The sequence below is a fragment of the Pan paniscus genome, chromosome 18 (assembly GCF_029289425.2).
Source record: "Pan paniscus chromosome 18, NHGRI_mPanPan1-v2.0_pri, whole genome shotgun sequence".
Classification (NCBI taxonomy): Eukaryota; Metazoa; Chordata; class Mammalia; order Primates; family Hominidae; genus Pan; species Pan paniscus.
This window is the reverse complement of record NC_073267.2, coordinates 25,623,184-25,633,828: the sequence shown is the minus strand read 5'-3', so window position 1 is coordinate 25,633,828 and position 10,645 is coordinate 25,623,184. Positions and strand designations below refer to the sequence as shown.

General features: G+C 43.6%; 1 protein-coding gene across 3 annotated transcripts in view; it reads right to left on the bottom strand.

The window, feature by feature from the left end:
* Positions 1-553: 553 nt before the first annotated feature.
* Positions 554-10,645, bottom strand: part of PRKCB (protein kinase C beta) — a 379,967-nt gene continuing 369,875 nt past the window's right edge. For 2 of the 3 annotated variants that reach the window (XM_034939848.4, XM_055100033.2), the window contains one exon: positions 554-6,528. In XM_034939848.4, the coding sequence (XP_034795739.2) occupies positions 6,370-6,528 (159 nt within the window). In that variant the 3' untranslated portion in view covers positions 554-6,369. The remainder of the gene's footprint in view (positions 6,529-10,645) is intronic. The other variant, XM_034939847.4, reaches the window with a different exon arrangement.

Genomic DNA, 10,645 nt, shown 5'->3' with positions numbered 1-10,645 from the left:
CTGCACTGACACCAGCCTCTTTCCTGACTTTTGTCATGGCTGGAATAAAATCTTACGTATCTTGTGCTTGATACATAGCTTAATAAACACGAATCACATTGAGTGGGTGGCTGCACACATACCCTGATTAAGGGCACAAGAAAATATTAAGGTCCTCAAACCTGTGACTCACGAATGACAGAGGTTTCAACCTCAAGTGGCTATAGCAGCCAGGGAAGTGGATGGAGGGTATAAGATAATAGGGGGTGGTGGAGACTGTGGCAAAATGAGAACATACACTGCTTTTAAAGGAGACAGCATCTCTCAGTTCTGTAGAATTATTTCCATGTGGAAATATAGGCTCAGAGCTGCTAGTCTTTTGTTTCTTTTTTCAAGGGAATCTAAAAGTCCAGGAATTTATATAAAGTCTCTGATTTTGTCATGTTCACAATGGTTTTGATTAAGTAAAATTCCATGTGAGTAAAATTAAGCTTATCTAATGGCTACAAACTGGATCTTCAGTCTGTAACCTCTGTAACATAGTCTATTTAAGAAAAGACATATAAACAAGAGCTTGCATATATTAATTCAGTTTAATCATATCAATTCTTAAACAAAAAACTTCCTCCAAGAGACAATAGTTCACAGTAACTGCAAAGCTTACTCACAATTTTTAAAAATATCGCTCATGCTTAGCATTCAAAGAAGATATTATAGAATAACTGTAAAAACTTTTACCAGGAACATCAGCTTCTGACTTGAAAAATTACAAATACTGAAGCATTTTGGTATCAGACACAGTAGTTTTGACATTGTCTGTTCATTTGATGAGTTTCTGGAAGTTTGGAAAATTGTACCTCTATAATTGGATAATGCGCTTATTCTAAACTAAACATTTTCAAATGTAGAAAACAAACTAGCAAGCTACACATACAAAGAAAAGCCCTCTAAGACAAGCTTTCCACATGTTGAATGCCAGCATGTGCACCGTGAATCCTGGAAGACTAGAACTGATACATACGCTTGGCCTGAAGTCTTACACCCCAGGCTCAACGATGGAGTTTGCATTCACCTACACATTAATGACAAACTCTGGGTTAGTATAAGAGAAGCCAGCAAATTCATTTTGGTCCAAGTTCATGATGAAGAGTTTATCAGTGGGGGTCAGTTCCACAGGCTGTCTGGTGAACTCTTTGTCGAAGTTGGAGGTGTCTCTCTTGTCTCTCTGCCAAATGGAAAGTAAACACATTAACACAGCATAAGAAGAAAGACACAGGACCTAGATATGCCAGTCATTGGGTGGCTGATACCATCTCATGAGCAGAGTCAGAAAGAGCCCTGTGCTGAAAATTTTTAGCAGCTGCACTCCACGTACTAGCTTTCATTTCACATTGTATGTTGGCTTGGGGATAGAAATGTGGTGGAAATTTTCTAAGAAAAGAAGTAAGTCATTGAATTTCAGTTAAGAATTGCCATAAAGTGGTGTGTGTGTGTGTGTGTGTGTGTGTGTGTGTGTGGTGCTGTATTTTCTTTGGCTTTAGGATGAATTGAATTGGAAGCTACTTATTACCATGCTTAATGTTATAGAAATAATCATTAGGTAGAGCGTCCTGGAGAAAACCATTCAGTAGCAGCCCAGGTGGCTAGAAGACCTCTTTCTTTGAAAAGGTGAACTGCTGCCCATCTACTCTGCCCCCAAGAAGGCAGAATGGCCATGTGGAGAAATCAGATCACTGCTTAATGAAAGGAATTGACCACCGTCAGCTCGAAAATCCACCCACAGTCTAGAATTGGGTGTTTATCAGGCAGAAGTTCTCTCCAAAGACATTTTTAGCATGTATCTAGTCAACAAACTATAAGAGAGAAAACCCAAAGCTTAAAGGAGGGTGTGTAAGGGGAGCCTTAAAACAAAACAAAACAAAACAAAACAAAAGAAACTCAAAGCAACTCAATTCTCCTAGTAAGTCTGGCATTTCTTTTTTTGTTCAGTAGGGAGGTGGAGAAGAAATTAACCCCCATTTACTAGCAATTGCTTGGGGCAAGTCTCACCAGGGAACATCAGAATGTGGGCTAATAAAGGAATCTGTATGATGCTCTGACCTCTTCAGGGTCCTTGCAAGCCTCTTGTCTTTCCTCATCATCACCACACCCACCTGGGGCAGGTAGAGCTGGAGTCCTCACCTCCTATATATGACATATGAGAGAACCGAGGCACAAGCAGGCAGGGTGGCTTGCCCAAGATTTCAGTGGGTTCCTGATTTTTACCTGACCACATTGCTGCTATGTAGGCCTCATCTCAGTCTCTCGGACTGGAGGGACAACCCCATGGCTGTTTTATTACAAGACAACCAGGGAAGAAGGCCTTGTATTCCCTAGTGCCCTGCACATTCCCGGGCTGCAGCCAAAGTTGCCTCAGATTATAAAGGCCAGGGGGTCGGTAAGGATTCACTGACTCATTAGCGTTTCAGCCATCACCACCCAGGCTTTAGGTTTAGCCCCCTAATGGGCACTAGCTGTTAAGGATCTCTCATTGCTGGGTTCACTCTCCTTTGCAAAACACCTTTTACAAGACTTGCTTCTTTGTGGCTGCTCCCCTGAGATAGGTAAAATGTCTCTATGGAGTTCCCTCCTTACTCTTGCCAAGTCTATGTGAGGGTGTGGGAGTGAGGTGGGCACACTGAACTCAGGAGTACATGTGGGTATGTGTGGCTAGAGTGGGGCAGGCTAAGATGCTGATGGAGCTGTTTCCTGGGTAGGGTCCATCTCTACCATGTCCCACCTGCCCTTTTTGTCTTGTCCTGCTTGCTGTTAGCCTGTGGGGTGCTATAGGAGTTTCCATCCCCCAGGCACTCGGCGTATTACTTCCGGTGTTCACAACAAAGCTCGAATGCCTCCTTTTTAATATTGTCTGTGCATCTCTCTCCCAATCCCCACAAGTCACACTTTAGCATCCTTTAATTATCTTGATTGCACTTATTGCTTTCAGAAATTGTCTTGTTTATTTATTATTTCTCTCCAAGAAACAATATTCTTGGAGAATTTCTTGGAGAGAAACAATAAACAGGGTCCTCATCTGCTTCTTCACTAGTGTATTTCCAGTGCTAAGAATAGTGCCTGGCACACAGTAGGTTGTTTGTAATTATTTGTGGAATGAAGGAAGACTTGGGATATGCCTCTATCCTTTTTGCAACTTATAATTGTCCCCGAGCCAGAAACTTTACTCTGAGGCAAAACAATGGAATTGATTCCCATTGATCCTAAAGGTCTTCCAAATGGGCCACTGTCCCTTTTGAACCCCTGTATGAACTGAACTGTGTTAGGGCCCCTAAAGGTCTGAGAACTCCAGGACAGTGTGTGAGCTAAAAGGCAGGTATATTTGGAGCTAGAAGACACAAAGCTGCCTTTTTTTTTAGGTCTCCCCTGGTCTCATCAACCCTATTTCGCTTTCCCTGCCTGTGGGCCTCTTATCAGATTCCCTTCTGACCAGCCCCACCTTGGAAAGCCCTGCCCCGTTTGTTGTGCTGGTGATGGCTAATGCTTCAGATAACCACATGGTCCAGACAGGACTTGCTTTTATGGACTTTGTCCTGTGGGCAGATCCCCAGAGAAAATACTCCTGGATTTTACCATAGAAGTTGGGAGAGAATAAGCTTCTCTGTTGAGATCATTTCTTTGAGGTTGATAGCATCTGAAGCCATGTGAGAACAGTAGCACTCATCCAAGGAGGGTTATTAATTCTACTGACCTCCCATTAATCCCCCAAGAAGGTCCTTGTTGCTATGGCCCTGTCCTCTCTTCAAAAAGCTCTGTTTCTCAGTTTCTTCTGCACTGGAAATGTGGATAGAAAAGGAAGTGGTAGAAATTCTGACTTTCCATGGAAAGTTTCTCTAAAACAGACTTTGGCTTGAGTATCTGTTTCTGCAAACTATTAAACTTCTGAAAAATAATGGCAAGAATTTGGAAAATGTTGAGTGCAGTATTTATAACACTGTATTCCTTCCTTCCTTCCTTCCTTTCTTCCTTCCTTCCTTTTTTCCTTCCTTCTTTCCTTCCTTCCTTCCTCTTTCTTTCTTTCCTTCTTTCTTTTTCTTCTTTCTTTCCTTTCTTTCTCTCTTTCTCTTTCCATTCATCCTACATTGTTTTCTAAAGTTGTCTCAGATCATTTGTCAATGGCCTAGTGTTTCTCCATGGTTTTTATCTTCCTGAGGGCATGTCCAAGCAAAATGGGATCATGATCCAACCACCAGATAAGGGCCTGTTGGTGGGCCTGGCTCAGAGATGTCTGCTGCCTTGCTACAGAGCAGAAAGCGCCCTGCACTTTCTGGACAGGACACCCAGGTTTTTATCCCAGCTGACTGACTTTGGGCAAGTTCCTTCCTCTTTCCAGATGCCAGTTTCTCAACAATAAAGTGAGGGAGCTTTGCTCCGATTTCCCTCCTTCTCTTACTGCCTAAACTTGTCAGATAGAACTTCAAGTTTGCTTCACCTTAGGTCCTGATTGCCACCACAGTGGGGACAGCAGGGACGGTCCCCAAGCCTGAAGCAAGAAGAGGACAGAGAAGGATGAACTGCAGGAGACTTTGCCTAAGCAGAAATCCAAACCCCATTTTTCCCTAAAGATGAGACATCTTACTTCAAGGACATTTGTCAAGTTGTTAAAGTTCCCTTGATGGTCTCTCAGAAGCCCTGGAACTTCTGGAAATCACTTGAACTGTGATAAGAATTCTCCTTAGAGCTGCCTGAGAATAGCAGGACACGGCAGGCGAGGAGGGGGAGTCACCTGCTGCCTTAATCCGCTCAGACAGAAATGAAATTTCTCCCACCCAAGGGTTTCCTTGGGCTTCAGGGAGCTCACAAAGCTGCTTGCTAGAAAGAATATTTAGTCCAAGCTGGGAGGAGTGGTGATTTTGATAAGAAAATCAAGAGCCCCATTCACGTTCCCAGCTGGTCTCTAAACTTGACTTTGGGCTCCAGTATCCTCGTTGGCTCTGGCCAGGTCATCCCACCCCACTACAGCCCACCAGCAGCCCCTGAATGGGCCACAGCCCCCGCCCCTCCGAGTGGCTGAACACTGGGGCCAAGATTAAAGCTCCGCAGTTAGTTCCTTTCTCCTGAGATCCCTCCTCAGTTCCCACTTTGTAGTTTAGGTCCATGTTTCTCAAAAAGATCAGTTTTCCTTGAAATAGTATTTCTTCTTCTTTTCTTTTTTTTTTTTTATTGTATCTCGATGCTAGAAGAAAAATGGCACATAACAGAGATCCAGATACAAATGAACATTTCCACAAACATCTTGCAAAACAACATCAAAGTGAGGAATACAACCATCTTTGTTTCAAGAAACGGTGTCTTTTTCAGAGCACTTAATTAGCTTTCTGAAGCCAGTAACAAACCTAGATTTGTAACAAATCCCATTCCCACAGGCCTGAGTCTGCTAGGCTCCGCAGCCGTCTTCTTGGTTAAATCAAAGCAGGTCGTCATTGTGGTTAATAACATTTGAACACATATTTTAAAGCATGTGTAACAATGTGAGTGACCTTTTTTTTTCTTTTTTCTTTTTTTTTTTTTTTGCATTTGAACAACAACAGAAACAAAACCCCAAAGCAAATAAAGTTTGAAATGTAATGTAAAACCAGGGCCCTTTGGGGGCCTTGCTAGAGTGACTGTGTTGTTTCAGGGAGTGGTGCCAAATGCCCTTTTCAAGTAGTTTGGGGATGAGGGTGAGCAAAGACATAAAGTATCAGAAACTACAACACTGAGGTAGCACCCAAGCTGGTTGCCCTTTGACCCCTTGAAGTGCTTTTAGATTGAGACCGTCTAAAAGCACATTCTTGGAATTTTAGAACTTTGATCATCTTAACTTTGAGTTTACAAAAATAACAAATAACATTTTATTTTGAGCATGTTCTTTTCAAGGTCTGGTGCCTCCAGAACAGGTGAAATAAAGGGATTCCTCTTAGGCAAAGCAACCATACACTTGGATACAAGCCAAGCTCCAGGCCCGGAAGTGGAAGAGTACCGCTAACATCCAATTATCCACAGATTGGATGGTTGGGGGTGAATATGGCAGTGCAGAAAAAGAGGGAAAGAAAGCAGGCATTTTCTCTCCTCATTGGGTCTACTTAGCTGACATGCTGCGGAAAATAAATTGTAAGAGGACTTTGATAATGTGTTAATTATGCAGCTGCATTTTCCATAGGCCATCTGCATAATCCCATCTCATAGAGATGCTCCAAACTACCTGAGGACATTTGGGTTCTGAAACACTGTCACTCTAGTCTCATCAGAAAATCAAACATGGATGCAACTTGGCAATGAAAAACATAAAAATGTCACCACAATAGCCGTTGAGCTTGAATGACAGAAATGAAGGACGGAGATCTACACATCTACTTAGCTCTTGACTTCGGGTTTTAAAAATTCAGAGTTAACAAAGGAAAATCCTTCGAATTCTGATTGGTCAATATTCCTGATGACTTCCTGGTCGGGAGGTGTTAGGACTGGTGGATGGCGGGTGAAAAATCGGTCGAAGTTTTCAGCATTTCGCCCACACTATGAGAGGGGAAGAAAAGAACTTGTGGTGGGTGGGAAAAAAACAAAAACAAAAGCCAAAATAAAACAGAACCTAGCATAATTGGGTGTGCTTTTCTCCATTCCCTTCCCTTTCAGAAACTCAGAGAGGTTGTTTCAAATGATCAGAAATGAGAGCAACATAAAATGCAAAATTCTCATGACCTTTGGTGCACGACCTTGGGTTCCCGACCTTCAGTTTTTGTAGCTCATGAGCTGCTCCTGGTGTCCTTCTGGCCAGTCAGGAGATGGATGGCAAAGGCATGAGATGGTGGGGCCAGAGGCATGTGGCATGTCCCCCCAACCCACCCCGAGAAGTCAGCCAAGCTCATCTGTTGGAAAACATGGGATTAAGGCACCTGAGATGTTTCAGGTGGTGCAAGATGCAAAGTAGTGACCCATTTATACATCACCTGGGAGATCCCAGTATTTATAGCAGCAGACCCCTCAAAGTGCTGTCCTCCAGCTCTCAATCAGGAGCAGTGGATGTTTTCCAACTCAACAGAATACAATTTATAAACTCCAGCCAATGGAGGAAGATCCCAATGAAGATCTGGGTTTGATGCTTGCAACGCCTGGGCAACCACGAGGCCCCTGGTTAGCTGGATCAGTCACTGAACATCAAATGCAAGGTGCCAGGAGGTAAATTCAGCCATTCCCTCTTCAATTAGGAAGGAGGGATGTGGGAGGAAATACAAACCATTGTTTGGTGAAGCAATCAGGTTCTAGAGAGAAAACCGTTGCCATTTCTCACCCATCCTGCTGGTGTTTCTATATTAAAAAGGCCCCTATCTGAGGCAGAGTTATAACACATATGTGTATGTACATGTCTGCACATGTGTGCATGCATGCATGAGTGCTCACACCTGTACATGCTAATTCCCACCTAATGAGAAGGGGCAAACCGCTAATTTGGGGTTCCTTGTTCTTTGCCAGCAAAACCCATTTGCACAAAAGCTCTATGTGTTTCCAACACAGTATCTCTACGAGGTAACCACAACCTAATAGTATAATAGTAGTAGGAGTAATAATAATTATGACTGCTGATATTTATTATGCATTTGCTATATGCCAGTGCAAAATGCTGTTTACTGGAAAGTTCTTTACTTGCATTACCTTATTTAATCTTCCCAATGGCCCTATGAAGTGGGCATTATTATGATCTCCATTTTATAGATGACGGAACTGAGACCACGGAGATTATGTAATTTGTTCATAATCTCAGCAAACCAATAGCAGAGCAAGATGAACCAGGTCCATCTGACATCAGAGCCCAAGTTCCTGGCTCCATTTTTACAAGTACAGTGACTGGGCGCAGTGGCTCACGCCTGTAATCCCAGCACTTTGGGAGGAGGAGGCGGGTGGATCACAAAGTCAGGAGATCGAGACCATCCTAGCCAACATGATGAAACCCTGTCTCTACTAAAAATATAAAAATTAGCCAGGCGTGGTGATGGGCACCTGTAGTCCCAGCTACTCAGGAGGCTGAAGCAGGAGAATAGCTTGAACCCGGGAGGCGGAGGTTGCAGTCAGCTGAGATCGCGCCACTGCACTCCAGCCTGGGTGACAGAGCGAGACTCTCTCTCAAAATAAATAAATAAATAAATAAATAAATAAATAAATAAATAAATAAATATACAAGTACGGTGGCAGCCTGGTGGCTGACTAACTAATGAAGTGGGGAAGGGGCCGGCGGGAAGACAAGGATGGGGATGATGAAGTCTCTGGTTTGAATGACAGAGACTGTGGTTGTATGAACTGAGACAGAGAAAGTGTGAAAACTGAGAAAGATGATTAATTCCATTTTGGATAACGACTTTGAGAGGCCAATGAGAGTCCTGGTGATGACCAGAGGGAGTCAGAAGCACAGGTTCTGGGCCAGGCGTGGTGGTTCACACCTGTAATCCCAGCACTTTGGGAGGCCGAGGTGGGCAGATCACCTGAGGTCATGAGTTTGAGACCAGCCTGACCAACATGGCAAAACCCTGTCTTTAAAAAATTAGCTGGGCATGGTGGTGCATGCCTGTAGTCCCAGCTACTCAGGAAACTGAGGTGAGAGAATTGCTTGAGCCAGCGAGGTAGAGGTTGCAGTGAGCAGGGATTGTACCACTGCACTCCAGCCTGGGCAGTGATTGAGACCTTGACTCCAAAAAGGAAAAAAAAAAAAAAAAAAAGGAAAAAAAAGCACAGAAGGAGAGAGGTCTTGAAAAACCTTTTTTTTTTTTTTTAAAGCACAGAATATGGGGAGTGGAAAGAGATAACAAGAGTAATAAAAACCAGTGAGCACTTTCAATGAAACAGACATTTGCCAAGTGTTTTTGAATATATGACCTTTTTCATTCATGTAAAAACTCTGTGAAATAGGTGTTTTATTTCCATTTACCCATGATAAAAATGCTCCTTAAAGTGTCTTAGGACAGCAGGAGGAGAACCAGGAGAGAACAGTATCAGCCAAGCTAAGGACTGGGAGAAACCCCAGGTGAAGGGCATTGGTATAACTAAAATATCTTTAAGAGGTCAAATAGGAGAGTTGCCGAAAAAGGATCATTGCAATTGGCAACTGGGGTGATACTGATGAGAAATGGAGGGCTGCCATTGAACTTCAGTTGCTGGAGGAGTGAAGGTACATTGAGAAAGTCAAGAGGTGCACACTCTTCTTCAAAGCCTTTTTGTTGAGGGAAGCAGAAGTATTTGCTGTGCATGCAAGGGACTTAGGTCTCCAAGAGCCTCTGCCTCCTGCTCACTTCTTATCTGAGTAAAAGTGAGTCTGGGGCGGGGCGCGGTGGCTCATGCCTGTAATCCCTGAACTTTGGGAGGCCGAGGCGGGTGGATCACCTGAGATCAAGAGTTCGAGACCAGCCTGGCCAACATGGTGAAATCCCATCTCTACTAAAAATACAAAAAATTAGCCAGGCGTGGTGTCAGGCGCCTGTAATCCCAGCTACTTGGGAGGCTGAGGCAGGAGAATCACTTAAACCCAGGAGGCAGAGGTTACAGTGAGCTGAGATGGCACCATTGCACTCCAGCCTGGGCAACAAAAGGGAAACTCCATCGCAAAAAAAAAAAAAAAAAAAAGTGAGTCTGTAGACTGAATTCAAACCCTGGCATTATGCTACCCACTATCTGTGCAACTCTGGGCAAGTTCCTTAAAGTTTCAGTTTCCTCTTTTGTAAAATAGGAGCAATTTTAATTCCTATCACACTGGGGTTGTGATATGAGGATAAAATGAGAGAATGCAAGTAACAGGTACTGAGTATGTGATCAACGCATCATGGCTCCAAGTATTATTTAGTTCCCATTTTCTACTACAAATCCCTACAGACAGACAGCGTATGTTTCCTATAATAGGGCATTTGCATGGTGTTTAAGTTTTAAATACTAAGGAAACAGTCTTGAATTTTTAAAAGACTCCTGTCAGACTTAAGGAAACCTATTTGTCACTCCAAGCTAAATTGTTTCCGCTGTTTTTGTTATCTTGGCTTCAGGTCTCAGAAAATGAGAACTCTCTGACATAGTATGAAGACCTGGGGTCTTTTCTGCTGGCCAGTGGAGGGAAGCTCCCACAGAAGGATGACCCCTCAGGGTAAACTCACTGTGGTTAGGATTGTTGTCCAGATTCATTCATTTGTTTATTCATTTTCTCATTCAAGACGGATTTACTGAGCACCCACTATGTGCCAGGCTCTGTGCTAGTAGAAAATGATACAAAATCCATGCTTCATGGAACTTACATTTTACCAGGGAAGAGAAGCAACAAACAAGACTGTAACTGTAAATGTGAATATATGTTTTAGTGCCAGAGGGAGATAAGTGATGTTAAGAAAAATAAAGCCAAGGCCGGGCAGGGTAGCTCACGCCTGTAATCCCAGCACTTTGGGAGGCCGAGGATGGTGGATCACTTGAGCTCAGGAATTCATGACCAGCCTGGGCAACATGGTGAAACCCCGTCTCTACCAAAAATACAAATATTAGCTGGGTGTGGTGGTGCACACCTGTGGTCCCAGCCACTCAGGAGGACTGTGGTGGGGGGATCACTTGAGCCCAGGAGGCAGAGGTTGCAGTGAGCGGAGATCAAGCCACTGCACTCCAGCCTGGGCGA